General features: G+C 41.1%; 1 protein-coding gene across 1 annotated transcript in view; it reads left to right on the top strand.

Moving 5' to 3' along the window:
* Positions 1-16,942, top strand: part of RNF144B (ring finger protein 144B) — a 31,081-nt gene that overhangs the window by 13,461 nt on the left and 678 nt on the right. Inside the window, exons 2-5 of the mRNA XM_010015058.1 lie at positions 1,047-1,151; positions 8,737-8,797; positions 13,899-14,100; positions 15,239-15,383. Coding sequence (XP_010013360.1) covers positions 1,047-1,151; positions 8,737-8,797; positions 13,899-14,100; positions 15,239-15,383 — 513 coding nt within the window. The remainder of the gene's footprint in view (positions 1-1,046; positions 1,152-8,736; positions 8,798-13,898; positions 14,101-15,238; positions 15,384-16,942) is intronic.

Below are 16,942 nucleotides of genomic sequence, written 5' to 3'. Positions count from 1 at the left end.
TTCATTAGTCCTGCTGCTTGTAAAATATGTTGGTTTTAATTTACAGTAAACTTATGCAAGATGATACCAAAATTTGCCAAAATCCATGTTTTGTTATTTATTAACAGTGATTTGCAATTTACTGTATGCTTTGTCATTATTTTGAGGAGACTCCCGTGTTTTTTTTGATCTAAAAGTGTGCTCACTTACTTAGCTGTGCAGTTTGGAGGTACAATTCAAACCCTGTTCTTTGGTCCATTCCAGTGGGTTTATGCCATGATTTTATTGAAGCCTCTATAATATGTGTTAAAAAGACAAGCTAAATATATTTGAAACCAGCATGCCAAGTAAAATGTGGGGAGGGCAATTTTTGCCTTGGAGAGGGGAGGCCTGCCTTTTTTATGTAATGAAACAATTCGGAAACATTCATAAAACATACTCCATGCTGCAGGTGGACTTTGAATTCGTGCTCCACAGACTAGAAGCTAATGATAACTCATGGTAAACCATCAGAATTACCTGATCTATGTGTGAGGTTGGAGGTGGGGGAAGAACTGGTAGCTGCACACCATCTAGGGCAGATTATGACCTCCTAACCAGTTTCTAAACTCTCTTCCCCTTTTATGCTGCTCAGAACAGTCGTCTTTTTCTTGTAAATGAGGTCTTCTACAATGGAGACTGCTGGCTGAGAGTCTGAATTAAGAGCATAGGAGGAAAGACAAAGGAGCAAAGCCTGTTTAATTAGGATGAAAGATACTCCCCCCACTCAATCCTCCAATCCCAGTTTAGCAGAGCATTGGGGTTGTTAGCACTGAAAGGTCTGACTTGCTGACATGGGTAAATGCAATGCTCAGCAGATGAAGTCATGCATAATTAATTGTTCTTTGTTGCATTCTTTCCAATATAATGACTTGTAGCACTCACACTTCTAATAATTGATGTTTCTGTGTGCTGGAGCTTCAGGACAGCCAATTATGGCAGTGGAGGTGGTAGCTGTGCAGCATCTCTAGCATCTGTGTGTACCAACATGTGGGCTATAACTTTTTTCTTTCTTTATTTGTTTTTAGTGCCTAAAACAGTATGTACAGCTGTCAATTCAGGAAGGTTGTGGATCTCCTATCACATGTCCAGACATGGTATGCTTGAACCATGGGACCCTACAAGAAGAAGAGGTATCAATGCTTTTTTCTCTCTTTTTTTTAACATAACCCCCCCAATCTTCTTTATACCTACATAATGAATATGATCATAAACTTTTTCCTCCCTTTAATTACCTTTAATGAGCTTTTGGCAAGAAGCCTGACTGACAAGAGGAACTAGAAACAAACAGATGTTTTTCAAGGGTTTTACTCCTTTTTCCCTCCCTTTGTGCCTTGAGGAAAGGCTTACTTGGCATCCTGACAACCTCTGAATTACCCATGCAGGTGACTTAACCAGAATACCCTGTACCCCAGAATTGCTGAGCCTCCATTACTGTTGTCAGTTAAATCAGATTTGATTTGACTGCAAACACTGTAATTCTTGCGCCTCTCTTAACTCAAGAGCAAGAACTCAAACTGATGGTACGCAAGGCCAGAATTTCTTAATGTGTGCTTATATGGGGCTGCAACAACCAGTTTGAAGTCCAATATAACATCCAAGACTCTGTATAGTTATGTAGAAAGAAAGGTAACTGCACAGCACTGGGTGGAAGTAGGTCTTAGGAGATTTGAGAAGTGTCGTCACGCCCAAGGCAGATATGGGACAGGTTGAGAGCTCAGAAGCTAAATGAGGTTTAAGTAGATCTGTTTGCACATCAGAGACATGCATAATCTTCAGTGTAACTGGAAGATTCAGTTTCAAAGTTGGAGGTGGAGAAACTGCAGGGGAAAATGTACTGTTCAGACCTTCTTGCACCACTTGAGACAACAGGGCACAAGGGAGTTGTAGATAGCCCCTAACAGGCTGCCTGATGACTTCCCACCAATGTTCAGCCTCCTGCCTGACTGAAGGCTGGTGTAAAGTTTCTCAGTTGGGTTTAGCACCAAACCCATGACATGGGGAGGAGCTATTGGCAGTGTGGCTGGAACCCTAGTAGGTGCCAGCTGTTCTGTGCATCTAGAAGGCCACAGAAGAACTGTGGACAAATCTGACGTTGCCCTGCGGCTATTATTGCATGCTTGCTTTGTGAGCCAGGTAGGTGCCTGCTGGGGCTGACAATACATGCAGGAAGAAAACCCACCTTTTTTTCCACCAGGAAAAAAAAGGTGGCTAAGGGATTGTAGCTGTTTTTGTGCATTCTCTCTGCATTTGCTTGCAGGGACAAAATTAAAGAGAATCAGATCTCCATCCCTGAACTGAAGAAAAGCAGTTTATCTTCTTGGTTCCCTTGAGCCCTGTGACTACAGGTGACATAACTGTGGTAGAAGTATATAATCCTATTAAAATGCAATCACGGGCAGTGAAATTCCCAATACCAAAAATGCCTTTTGTTGCAGAAAAAAATCATGATCTCCTCTCCAGCATACCTTTGAAACACCATGCTCAGCTGAATCAGGGCCTGGGAGTTGCAGCTATGTTTGTCATGACGTGCTGGGTTATGGTGGGGCTTTTTTTTGGCTGAATCCAGCTATTGTGGAAAGTAGCCACCTGTTTCCCTTCCTCCTTTCTTCTGTGTAGATATGGAGAGGGCATAGCAATGTCCCTCCCACCCATCCCACCAGGTTGGAGGTTTAGTCTTGAAAATGTGTTTTTTAAAGAAAATTAACAAATGGTAGGAAGAATTCTGCTCTGTTAAGCTAGCGTTATGATGCTATAGGAATTATAGAGATATATTTCTCCTTAGTAAAGCAGGAAAAAACTCTAGGGCAGGTATTAATGGACCATTAGCTTAATCCTAGGGTGCTTTTTGGGCTAAAGACAGAATGACTAAACAGCCCAAATGTGCATTAGTATCTCGTGGATGAATGAATGTTCTGACACTTCCTTTTGGCAATGTGCTTGAAACACAGACCTTCCACTTGAAAAGCAAACAGGCACCCAACCTCGTCAAAATGAACTGCTTACGTATTTTACCAAAACCCTTTCTTTAAGGAAGAAACCCCCCACAAAGCCCCAGGAATGATAGAAAGTATAGATTGTCTTTGTTAATAATCTGAAAATTTAGTATGTAAACTTCAGAATATGTATGAGCACTCTGTATTCTGTATTGGTTGTTTTTTCACCTTTGTGTTAGCATCAGAGTGTTGAAAAAGTACTTTTCATGTCATGTCCATTTCAGACTCTGCTGTGACCAATGTTTACCAGGTACTGTTACAGTTTGGAGAAAAATATAGCAGTTCAAACTGTCTTTGTCATGGACATAGTGTTAAGTTGGTTCCTAAACTTTGGGCTGAATTGTGTCTAATTATGTTAGCTAATGTTTGGGGTTTTTTTTTTTTTGCTTTTTAAATGCCTTTTGCCCTAGTCTGCAAAGGTGAGTTTAGGCATAATTTGAAGTGAAGGAAAGCCTTTTCATTGACTTTGGTGTATTTTGGATTGAGCTCAATTCAGTAAGGAAACTGAACAATTAATAACAAATCTTATAAGCAATTTATAACACGTTATAGCTATGAAAGTTCCTCTACCTCCCTCTCTCAAGGTTCTTATTCATGCTGTATAGGAAATTCAGGCTTTACATCTGGTCTTTGTGCCTCTTTGGACCTGAGAAGGAAATGTTCCAGGTTTTTATTCTTAAAAGAACTTAAAATGAGGAGTCATTTGAACTAGAAAATGTACTTTTCAGTACTTTGAAAATGTGTTTCCTGAAACCCCTCTGTTTGGTTGTGGGTTTGGTTTTTTTTTTTGTTTTGTTTTGTTTTGTTTTGTTTTGTTTTGTTTTTTACTTTAACAAAATCCAGTTGAAACTAGTACATTCCTCAGCAGTTCTTTTTTGTTTTGACAATAGTGCATTCAAACAGAAGGAACTGTTCCACTGGAGTGCTCAGATCTTGACCTGTTACATCAAGATAGCAGCTGCTTGTATTATAGCTGGTTTTAAGTAGAAATAAATGGGTGTTGGTGGTGGGAAGGCAATGATTTTGGCTACAGACTCTGTTTCAAATAGCTGGTTACACAAGAAAAAGGAAGTTTAAAAGCAATCTCATTAAACAAGATGTTTGTTCTTTCAAGCTCTAATAGTATGATAAACAATGATGATTTGGATTCCTTCCTGGCAGCAGAAGGTAGAAGGAACATCTTATGTTACAGCAGTTCTTTTTAACCGTGCAGACTTCTGTCTAGAATATTCCTGTCTCTCTTGGGAATTTGCTCCATTGATGTAATTGGACCAGTTAATATTCCTAATCTAAATAAGGGGTAATTTATCATGGTTTGAAATGGTTTTGTTTGGTGCAAATCCAATCACCATTGTAAGCTATGAGTCAGGGTAAGTCTCAACTGCATACAGGGATTTCTAATGCAGTACTCACTTGGATAGTGTCTGGGGGATTGTGCTTTGCTCTTTCTGATTCCTGTGTTGTTTTGAAGCTTGTAGCATTAGTGCCAATGATCCATGTATACACAATCTGATCTGGATTAAAATCATGCAGCAGGCAGTAAAGGAATTACTGATTTGGGCTCTCCTTTTGCGTCTTTTGAGAATTACCCCTTTGCATGCAGTGCAGATTCTGCTTATTGTCCCTCCATCTGTGTAGACTATGATCTACACTAATACTAACCTGATAGAGGGTTGTCAGCACTTTGTAAAGTGATGTTGAAATGGGACAGTGACCCAGATCTTAGAATTCTTAATTACGTCATATTCCATACACAGCTGAACAAAAATCATATTGGGGGTAAGTTTAAAATAACAGTTTTATTTTTAAACTGAAAATTGGTTTACAATTTGCTAGGGGCGATTGAAATGGTAAAATGAAGAGGAGGATGAGAAAATGTTGCAGGCCCACCTGTCTTTTTCAGGGTCAAAATGACAATTTTGGTTCTTCTTATTTACTCATTTCTAAATAAATCCAAGGGGAGCAAATGGGAGAGTCTTAAATTTGTTTTTATTTGCCACTGCATAAGAGAAGAGCTCCTTAATGGAGAAAATGAATAATTTAATAGTTCATGATGACTTTAGTGAGCATGGTAACTGATGAAGAAAGGTGTGGGTGTAATTTCTAACAGTGAAGAGCCTGAACTCCCATACCCCTTTCAAAAGCAGACCACAGCCCAAGTTAAAACTATTTTGCACTCCTCGCAAAGCCAGACAGTGCCCATGTGAGTGGGACTTTCTCAGAGTTGGGCAATGCAACCCTTTGCAAACAGCCATTGCTGCTGCCAGTGCAGGATCTGCCCTTGTTGTGTATGTGCTAAAGTAAGAAAGGGAGAAGCACTTGTCCTGGTGAACTTCCCTCCCTTGACATTATCAAGGTTTGATTCATATGGGTGTGAAAGGAAGTAAGAACTGTTTTCTTGATTGCCTCCTTGCATCTCCCTTGAAAGCCTGAGAATAGGTGGAGCAGTGATTTTCCCTTTCCACTGTGGTAGCCAGCGTTTGAAAACATGGGAGTTGTTCTTCCGTGGCTCCTGGTTACTGCACTGCCTGGGTTACAAGGAACAGTCTGCCCCTGTGTAGACTGAACCCAATTATTTCAAATGCTTTAATTTTCTTTCCTTTGCTTTTTTGTCTTGCATAGTAACAGGGCCCTGGTTATCGCACCACATTGGGCAGTCTTTTTGGGCACTTGGCAAAGGTTCAGCTGGAGCCTTTTGTGGTAGTGAGCCTTCAAAATTTTGCGTATTTCCATGGATATTTTTACTTCAGGTGAAAGCTGCTGCTGTTAGCGAGAGCCCTTACATGTTCTTGTGCTCTATAACAAGGGTATTTTAACTGCAGATGTTGCTTACAGGGTATGGAAAACCAGAAAACCTACTTCAACTCACAGCAGCCTGCTAAGTCACAAATCAACATCTTTTCAGGAGAAGAGAGTCCTTGCCTCTCATTTTCTTCATGGGCTTTTCTTGTAACCTTAACCCAGCGTTGAAAGATAAAATAAAATAAAATGAAATAAAATAAAATAAAATAACTAAAAACTTGTCCTGTAGCATTTCTGTCTACATTGAATGATTTCATAGTCTAGAATAAGAAATGTCTGCTTTCAGATGTGCTCATGGTCTTTCTCTCCTAGCCCTTTGCCATCTGCTGGGTTGGTGGTTTGCTTCATCCCCAGATCTCCATCTTCTGTCCAGCCCAGAAGTGTGTGTGGCTGTGCAGAAGAGAAGGTGTTTGGGATGGACTCCTGTGTGGGGCTGGAGAAGTTGTGTGAAGATGAACATTTAGATTCTGGTGCCAAGTAGGAGGAGATAAACACATAATCCCCTTACCATGCTTACGGCTGTCCTCCTCAGTTAAGCATAAATGAGATTAAAAGTTCACACAGGAAAGGATTTGCTAGGGTTTTTTGGGACCTGATACTCATGTTTCTTTTTTTGTTTTCAGTTGAGTTTGCACGTATAGCTTTGGTGCATCCCTGAATTCAGGCAGCAGCAGATTGTGCGTGTCCTCTTGCCTAAAGATATTATACCTGTGAGAGGCTTTGGCTCAGCACCTCTCAACCTGATCTCCACGTGGGTGCTAGTGGGAGCTGGTCTTTCAAAGCTGGGGGGGTCAGTAGCAGCAGTGTGTGTTCAACACCCGGAGCTGTATGCAGGGATGGGGGACCTGAACTGTGAAGAGGGTATGTAGGAAGAAGACTGGGGTTGGGTGAAAACGGTGGGAAAGGCTGGCATGGTAAAATCAGGTCTCCAGTTGGAGAAAGGGAAGCTTTCAGCACTGACTCTGCTTCCTATTGAAATCTGCAATGAAACTCCTAACTCCACTCTCACTGTAATCAAAAAGGCTGATTTTAATGCATGGGAAGTTCTGGGCTCAGTAGAGCTGCTCTTGGAAAACTGTTCGTTAAAAGCAAAAGCAAGCACAAGAAAGACCGCAGAGAACTAAACAATTCACTCAAGTGGCTCTTGCAGCACTGAGATGCACTGTTTTAATTTAGTCGTGATGAACGGAAATTTAACATAGTTGCCAGTGCTCACCCAGCTAGAGAAAAGCAGTGACTTCTTTTGTTTTCCAAACTCTATTTAGATTTGCAGCTGCGTTGGGAAGGAGTGGGCAATACTGAAGTGATGTGTCTTGTGGATTTTATATAGCTTTGTTGGTTGTCATCTTTGCTGAAGCTGCTGAACTTGACTCTTTTCCCCTCTGTTTGATTGTTACTTGTTTTCTAAGAGTGCTTCAGCTGATTTCTGATGAACAGGTGAAGAGTTTACCAGGGAGCAGTCCATGTCTTATAGTCATACTAATGTAATATTGTTCAGACGTGCAAATACTTTCATATCCAAAATAGTTTACACCCTGAATTCAGAAATTGAACAAGGACAGTACTTTGACCCAGGGCTGTCTTGCTTGACTAAGAATATGCTTTGTTGAGATTTGTGTTTCCCATTGTGATATTAAATCCTTTGATTTCTTCCAGTGTAAGTCTTTTAAGCATCTTTGTATACTTAAATGTTGACATCGGATAAATGATCCAAATATCCGCTTCAGAATGCAATTTTAATTCCAGTTGATTTGATGTGGATATATTATTCTCTTTTTTCCATCTACAAAAGCAAATTATCCACAGCATGGTATTGAATTATATATTGATTTTTTTTGTCTTTATATTTCTTCTCATGAGTGCTGTTTCACACAACCCAGAAGGATAGCAAGGGCCAGCGGCCACTTCACTAAGGACAAAAATTGCCTTTTACAGTAATCTGAAGGACTGTGGTGAGATGCTGCATGTGAGGTTTGAGAGCCCTTCATTTTGAAACTGCCAGTTCTGCACTATCTCACAGTGCTTCAGATGATGAGGTGCTCTATTAGTATTAGTCTAGGCTTGTTTTCAGTAAAAGAGAAAGAGATTTTCAATGCTGGTCCAATATTACAAATGGATCGGATAATGAGAATGATTTCAGATTCTGAGTCCAACAAACTTGTGCCTCCTGAAATGTCTGTAAAGTTTCTTTTGAACCCCTCCTTACCTTGTATGCAGGTTTGCTTAAGGGCTTTAAATAGGGTACTTGGTTTTCCTACATAGACTGTTAATTGGATATTAGAGCATTTAGTCTTTTAGGCTGCTAGTTGAATTATGGTAATGTGCAAAATGCATCAGCAAAGCCTGCTTGTCTATGCCAATTAAATTTGTTAACTTCAGTCCCGTTCCCAGTGGGCTGGTGCATGTCTAAGGCAAATTCCAACAGCAGTGGCATTAACCATCTCAGCCCAAAACCCATGAAGTGAATAAAAAATGAAAACCAAAGAGCTAAGTGACCCCTGCCATTAAGGCTGAGGAATGAGGAACCATTCGTCTGAGCTGTATTCTTGCGCATGAACAACATGCTGCAGTCTAGAAACCTGGCAAGCTGTCACCCTTCGTTACATTAAACCAACATGAAATAAAACTGAGAAGCCTGAAGTAAGTAGAGCATCCACAGAGAAGGCTTTCCTATGCATAGTAAGAAAGACATGGGTTGAACTACTGGGCCATCTGGCTGAAACAGGAGAGGTCAAGAACTACTTTTAAATCTGAGAGAAGGAAGTCAAGGTATAGAGGAACATGGTGGTGAAAGCAAGCAGGAAAGGTGGTGGATTTGAGAGCTAGCTCAGGAGAGCAGATGTGTAGAACAAGGTGCTTATTAATTCTTTTCAAGTCTGTGTTTCTAATGTTTTTTCTGTGTGTTTGTTTCTCATTGCAGATTGCCTGTTTGGTGCCGGTTGAGCAGTTTCAGTTATACAAGAGGCTGAAGTTTGAACGAGGTGTGAACCTTTTGGTTTCTATTACCTTCCTTTTTAACGTGTCAGTGGAGGCAGCAGAATTACATACTGCAAAGACAAAGCCTGTTGGGCAAGTTAAGGAAGAGACAGAGAAGATAGCTATGTTTTGAAAGAGTTTAAGAGCAATCACTATGCTCCATAGAATTTTTTTTAATCTATTTTTTTATTTTATTTTTGTTTTCTTCTGAAATTATGTCAGTGGAGCGGAATCAACAGACTGGTGCCTTACTGAAATACCACACTTTTACTCAAGCTTGTGGGCAACACCCTCAGATTGCATGCCTGAGGCTCCGTTGTTCTTCTTGCAGCATGCTCATCCCGGGTCTTGTGGTGGTGGTTGTACTGGTAGAACTAGACAAGGTGCTAGAGACTGGTGCAGGATGCACACAGTCCTTTCATACATCCATAGGGATCTTCACAACTCCTGGTGGAGACAGACCCTGCAGTGTGACAGGGGTTATTGCAAAAGCTGCTTGCTCCATGCAAGGAGCTTTTCTTATGCAGAAGCCTCATGTGTGTTCAGCCAGTGTATTTTATTTTTCATGAGAGATAAATGGACTCCTCATTACCGAGTGAGCCTATTAGGAAAGAAGTTTGAAACTGAAAGTCTTACTGGGGCCAAGCTTTCCTACGCCAGAGGCCAGCCTTCTGCTTCAGAAGATGGTTCCTTGCCAAGGCTGAAGAATAAACTTTGCTGGTTAGAAAGATGAGGTCCCACACTGGTTTTAAAGGCTGACACCAACTTGAAAGCCTCATCTGGAAGCCGCAGAGTTTTTCAAAGAACTCACTCCGTGGTGGCTTGCAGGATAGTTTATCTGGGACTGATCTACCCTGACTATGCCTGTTTTCAAACTTTCCTTGAAAGACTGTATTTGCGTTCTTGCTTTACATGCATGCCTTGATGCAAATAGATTGGGAACATGTATAGAAATTCAGAAGTTCATAAAAGTTAGGCACAGTAATGCACTTCAAAAGATGGTCACATGGAAGAATAAGTGGGTTTTTACAGAATCTCATCTGGCATGAGTCACAGGGAATGATCACGAAGTACAGAAACTGCAGTATGCCCCTGAGTTCATAGACAGATGCAGATTGTAGCTGTGATTTGCAGGCAATCAGGCCAAAAAAGAAAAAAAATCCCAAACCCTGCTTTTATTTTATGTTTCCGTCTCCTATTTTATCTTCTTCTTGTTTATCCTTAATTCCTTAGGAAGTCCTTCCAGTTCATAAACCAAGCATTGGCTTGTGTAGAGCCCTTGACAGTGGAAATCAGAGCTTGTTTAATCACCACGTTAAAGCAGTTAAGAAAGAGACATTCTTGCAATGCATTGATCTGCTTTATGTAAAACATTTTGACTGAGGCCTGTGAAAGGAATGATTTCCTGGTATCTCCTCCTCAGTAACTAGCCAAAGCTGAACTCATGATCTTTTGTCCAGCTCCCTGTTACATCTCTATTCTTTTTTTACTGCCTCCCACACACAGAACCCTGAAACTTGTCTGTTTTTAAAATCCTCCTTTTCTTTCTTGCCTAAGTCTGACAATCTTCCTCCACCTCCATTATCTTTCTTCTAAGATCTGTCCTTTCTCCTTTACGATGAGTAAAACTGGCATCCAAGCAGCAGGCTTATACATAGCCTTTTTGCCTTGCCTATTTGTCACAGCAGTAAATCCAGCATACTGATGTCTGGGAATGATTCCTGCCGACTAAAGTTCTGACCTGGACACCGGCCTAATCCCAATCCTGGCTAAGACCTGTTGCCTACCCTGGATTTAGCCCTGCCCTCAAGGCTGACCTTTTTGGACTCATCAGTTGGACTTGGCTTATTAGCTTCTGCTGGCCTGAAGCCTGTTCTCACCTGACCCCAACCTGGCAAGCCTGTCTGCCCTGACCAGTGGCAACACTGGCCTGACAGTCTTCTCTGAAACTAGCCATAAACCTTGCTGATGGCACCTGCTGGAACTGAATTCTGACCCAGAATCTGCCTGGGGACATCCAGCAGTGGAGATGTGTTGTGTGTCTTGTGTCTGTGTCAGCCTTAGTGCAAGCTAGCCCTTTTCAAACCTGGTGCTGCAGAAAACCCAGGCATCTCCTCCCTTAATATAGGCAGGTACTGGGGTATCCTTCATGACTTTTGCTCTTATCAAGAGCCCTTTATTCAAACTCTGCAGCTTCCTATTTTAGACCCTTCTTCTCTCAGCTGTATTCTGTTGAGATATGGGATCTTTGCTTCAGCACCCCCTTTGCTTTACTAGAAATGCTTCTTGGGTAAGTCTTGCTTTACTAGAAATGCTTCTTGTGTAAGTCAAAAGACTTGCTCTGTAGTCTTAGCTTACCAGTCTTCAAGTGATTGGTAAAGCCAATGCTTCTTACCCTTCCGGACATTTTCTATTGTGAGATGAATTTTGGGGAAAATTTTGAAGACCTGGAGAAGGGCTTATATATCCAAAAGCTATTTTTCCCGTCCCCCATTCTGTGCTGGCTGTTTTAATAAGAGAGATTTTCTCTCCATTACCTAATTAAAAAACAAAAAAAAGGGAAATAATATTGGGTAAAAAAGTAGTGAGAAGTAACTGGCATACAATTGTATATCTGTAGACATTTGCTTAGTTTAATAAGGAATGCACTGAAAATATGATACTGTCTTGTGGGTTTTGTGTTCTTAAAATGCAAATGTTTTCAGGCTTAAAAGCAAGCTTTCTTATGTACTGTAACTTCTCTGCATCCAGTCAGGATCTAGCCACAGAGCTTCCATGCAGCATCTTTTAATAGAAGAAACAGGAATTGCTCTATGTCTGTTTAGGAAGGGGATTATGTGGTCATCAGAAGAAATGAAATAGAGGAATAGGATGTGGTTAGAACACATGCCTTATGTTTCTGTTTTTGTGACAGTTGCCCAATAGACTAGGTGGTAGATGATGAGAATATCCATTTCATGCCTGACCAAAAAGTAGTCCATTTTAAAAGGAGGTGTACCTAATATTCTGTGAAAGGCATAGGCTTCATCCTTTCATTGAGTACCTCTCCTGAGCCAGAAGTTCTCCTTTCTTCAGGAGAAAGAACTTCAGCTGTTTTTCCCCTATCTGTCTCCCGCCTGCTTGTGAAAACTGGCCAGATCCCTGCCTGCTATTGGCACTGTTTGGAAAGGCTTTCCTCCTGAGAGAGGAGCAAGTGTGGCTGATCTGGCTCTGGGGAAGCAGGGGAAAGGCTTGGGAGAGAGATGGCCCTAACCAAAAGATGGAGAAGCTTGTCACAGCCATGAGAGAGCCTCCTTCCTTTTTTTTGGCTGCTCCTTTCTATTTTTTTCTGGTTTCACTTTTTGCACCATGGTAAACCGAGCAGTCTGAGACAGCATGGATTGCAAAACACCATCTGTAGGTTCTTTGTAAAATGGAGGAAGTGGGAGAGGAGGGAGTTTCATCTCATTCACTACATCTTGCTGCAACAAATTTGTAAAAATCAGTAAGACTTACAAGCTAACTCCCGTCCTCCCAGTGATGTCAAAACCAGACATCCTATCTTTCATCCAAAAACAGTATAAGAGAAGTTAGGTTTCCAAAGGTATGTTAAACAGCAGCTATCTGTGGGAACTGCACTTTATCTCATTTAACTGCTGTTTATCAACAGCAAGCATACAGAACCTACTGTGTGAAGACTTAAATGCAATAGCCAGTCCTAGACCATGGTCTTGCCTAGTTCAACGTTTCTTTTAAGAGACACCTAGAGAAGCTACAGAAATAGTGATTTCTCAGTCAGGACACTACTTTTTAAAAGTATATAAAAATATAAAATGGCTTGTACTGTCCATCCATGTCTCTCTCTTCCTCTGACAAATGAAGCTGCGAACTATTTTGTTCCGGCTTTCATTCAGTACAAACCAAAATGTTTGGCCTGTGGGGCAAAGGAAGCACATCTAAGAGAATACGAGGAAAGAATGCAACAAGTTCATGAAAAGGCTAGAGGCAGAGGTACAGGTGTTTTGCTGGCATTGCCTACAGATGACATGACTGGGGCATCTGCTAGATATTCATCCACCAGCCCCCTTCGCTGTGGGTTACCAGCAACCTCCTGCAAAAAAGCAGTGCAGGCCAGGCGGGTGTGCATAGAAGGAAGTGCCTTCAACTGTTTGAGCAAAATTTGCCAGAGGACATGTGTCTGGGGCCCTTGTGCAGTCTTTTGTTTCAAGTGGGACAATATTTTATCTGCGGGAGGTACACTGTAATGGCTTTGGCATCTCACAGTCAGGGATTTCCACCTGGTTCTGAGACATCTTCTCCATCTATGTATTTTCAGTGGTGGTACCAGAGAGCTCCCAGGGAAGGAGGAGAGGCAGGTAGCTCCTGCAGGCACAACAGCCCTTTTCTAGGGAGGCTCTGTAGAGTGAGAGTGTTTGGCTGCGCCTCACTGACTTGAGCAGCATAAAGTTGCGCGCAGAGTAGGCACCCCTGACAGTGAATGTGTTTCGGCTGGGCTTCTGCTGCAAGTCCAAATTCCTTGAATAAATGTTGGGGAGTGAGAGGAAGAATCAACACTTATCATTCTTTGCCATGTCTGTAACTCAGCATCTCCACCCCGAGTCTCACGTTGACTATCTTTGTACCTGACAAATAGTGATCATATAATAAAGTGAATATTAATAGGAGATTATAGATAGAGGGGAGGAAATAAAGCATGCAGTGTGACTTAACATTAATTTAATCACAGTCCTGCTGTTTACATGAAAGATACTGCATGGCTTGCACATGTGAAAGACATGGGATGGCCTAATGTCAAAAGATACGTGCTTCTCAGAGAGCAGCAGTTAGGTTAATCTTTTTGTACCTCCCTATAAAGGCAAACAATACATCCTGTGTCGTGTATTTCCATTCTTGTGATGCTTCCAGTGCAACTGCCTTAGCAGAGCACAACTGCAGACCTGCCTAAAGAAGAGGAGTAGGTTTAAACACCCATAGGCATGTGCACAGAGGACTTCAGCTTCCCCACCCACATGCAGAATTGGGTCTTACATACCTGTCACTGGAATGTCACTGGAATGAGAAGGGGACTGAATAAACAGTTTTATTTCTCTCTCTGATACATTTCAGAAGTCCACTTGGACCCCTGGAGAACATGGTGCCCTGCAGTTGATTGCCAAACAGTGTGCCATACTGCACCAAGCGAGTCCGGAGTGCCGGTGCTGGTGGAATGCCCATCCTGCCACCTGAAGTTCTGCTCCTTTTGCAAGGAGGCATGGCACCTACATCACCTGTGCCAGGAAAACCGAACTCCATTGCAAACTGAGCATGGGTAAGAGGGGAACCCACAGAGGCCATGCTGTCTTTTGGTTCTTCATGGCATGGGGTGCTAGCTCTGTGCCTCACATCAGTTTAATGAAATGCCTTCCTTCTAGCTCGTTAGGTGCATCTCTGAAACCTTCCATCTCTCCTGGTGTTTCCTATATATAATTCCAGTCTTAATAATTATTTTAAATGATAATTTTATTTTTTAATACTTAATATCATTTGTGTACTTAAGAAGGTTGGGTTGCCACTGACGCTTCTGAAAGGTGAAGCCCTCCAGGGCACTTTGTTGACATGCTAGAATTATGACTTGTGCCCATACAAAAAATCCAATACACCAAAAATATTCTAGAATATTTTTGCTTATACTGTGATTAAGAAGTCACCCCTGTTTAATATTTATCTGCAGAGACAAATCTTAACTCTTACGCAGAATAAAATGTCCCATTTGGTGTGAGAAATCTGATTTAAGCTCATTTTGCATAGGTGTAAACAACCTACAGATAAAGTTGCATAAGACATTAATCTACAGAAAGAGAGCACTTTTGTGTTTAAATTATATCATGTCTCTGGCCATCTGTCTTTGTCTTTAGAATCAGATGACTTTCAGTCATATGCATTCAAAGTTTTCTATAATCTTTTGCAAAAAATGAAAGACTAAGCATTCTGCTTGCTAGAGACTTCATTGAAAAGGAGTTGCCAGAGAGCTCCTGACATAACTTTTCTTCTCTGGGTTTGATATCTGGCTTTGGTGGAGTTTAAGACTATTTTGTTCAGGCAAGGACTGTTACGAGCTGCATAATCCAGTCTTGTTAAATGAATTGTGCAAGCTGTCTTACAAAAAGTACTGATTTTTAATTCTACAGATGATAGATTTGTGGGTGTAGTGAGTGTTAGTTTTTTGTGTAGTATAAAAGACAAAGGGAATGGAGTTTAACTTTTACGTGATATTAATAATCTTACACCTAGTAGTGAGTATACTTCAACGTACTGCACTGAACATAACAAGCCTCACACATTGAGTGCATTAAAGACAACAACATTAGATGCTCTGGAAGATAAGCACAGTACACATTAGGTAGTGGACCAGAATATCAACAGCAATTACATTCACATTTAACTTTAATGTTTCCTTACTCTTCTAGATCACTTATTGGAACAGAGTCAGAGGCACCAATTAAGCAGTGCCCAGTTTGTCGGATCTACATTGAGCGAAATGAGGGCTGTGCTCAGATGATGTGCAAGAACTGCAAACACACATTTTGCTGGTACTGTCTACAGAACTTGGATGTAAGTGCTGCAGAAAAAAACACCTAGATAAAGGGTAAAGGGGTTGGGGTTAGTCTGAGGACCTGCACAAGCTCTTCATCAATTTATTGATATCTCAGTCAATGTCTTGGCTCAGTTTAGCTCTTGACTTAATTTCTTTCTTCTCGTTCACCCAGTGTTCTTACTTATATGAATATACTTTTTTCCATAAAGGATTATCAACATATCTGTGGGTCCCAAGCTAGTTTTTTTTGCAGGAAATGGGATAGACCGTTTGCTTCCTGGAGATCCATTCCAGCACTACCTTTCTCTGATTGCCTCTTCCAGTGTGTAGCTAAAAACGGTTTGGTTCAGAGCCAGGGTAATAAGTGTCTTCCACCTGCTACAACAACAAAGGTCACAGCCTGTCCAAAAACTGGTATAGTAGTGGGTGAAGGGGGTTGTTTCACTGTAGGGTTTGTTAAGAGCTCATATGGACTAAGTGTCCTTTACTACTCCATTTCTAGTGCTGTGCTTGCTGGAGAGAATGATTGGTTAGTAGATTTGAGCATAAAAATACTGGATTATAAACATGAATTATGAAATGCAGGTTGCTAGTTACTTCTCAAGGGATACCAACTAGTCTCAACCTGTGTTGCTTCAAGTTTCTTAGCAGGATTAAGAGTACAGGAAGTAATGTGCTCATGTATATGGCAGCTTCCCTTCTTGGGACAGATGTCAGAAACAACAGTGAGAGTGTGAAAAGGACTTTACCAGCACTTGAAATAAGATGTTAGGCGCTGCATAACTTTTCTTTGTACTTTGCAGCCAGCAAACAATGAGACTTCCTCATTCTTTTCCCTTCCTTTTCGCAGCATGCTAAACGGGTTTTGCTTAGTGTCAGGTCCTGTTTCTGTGTGTGAGCATGCTTTTTCAACATGATTCTTACCGCTTGCCTCATAGTACATACAGTACACAACAATTGCTTAACACCGTGCTGAACTGAAAGACTGTCAGATCCTCACAGACTCTGCAAATGTGCCCTTATCAAGTTTTCATCCATTCAGAAGAAGGAAGAAGAAAGAAACCGTAGTGTGATTCGAATGTAGTTTTTCTAAATGTGCAGGGTTACAGGAGCTCTGGGCACAGATGAAGGTAATACCTGCAGAGCCAAAGAGTAGGGCTGGCAAATGAAAGAGGAAGCAGAGTTACAGCACAGCTGGCTAAGGGAGTGTAACACAGGGCATTAGTCACTTTCTGAAGAAAAAGATGGATCATTTAATAGGCATCAATGGAAAAAGAACAAGGAAACAGGGATTTCTTTTCTTTTTTTTTTTTTTTTTTTTTTTTTTAATTTTCCTGTTAAGCTTAAGAAGAAAATGACTATAAGGTGTAGGGACAGCAGGAGAACAGAAGGTAGAAGTACCTCAGGAAAATGATTCCTCAGATTGCTAGTTTTCAGAAATATCTGCTATTTACCAGATATTTCTGTTATATATTCTGTTATATATATATACACCCCAGATATTCTGTTAGATATGCTGTTGCCCCTTTATCATCACCAAATTACAGATGAGGTACTTGTGCAGTAGGTGCAATGC

The sequence above is a fragment of the Nestor notabilis genome, unplaced genomic scaffold (genome assembly GCF_000696875.1).
Source record: "Nestor notabilis isolate BGI_N333 unplaced genomic scaffold, ASM69687v1 scaffold3365, whole genome shotgun sequence".
Classification (NCBI taxonomy): Eukaryota; Metazoa; Chordata; class Aves; order Psittaciformes; family Psittacidae; genus Nestor; species Nestor notabilis.
Note: the sequence above shows the minus strand (reverse complement) of the source record. Positions and strands in the feature narration are given on the sequence as shown.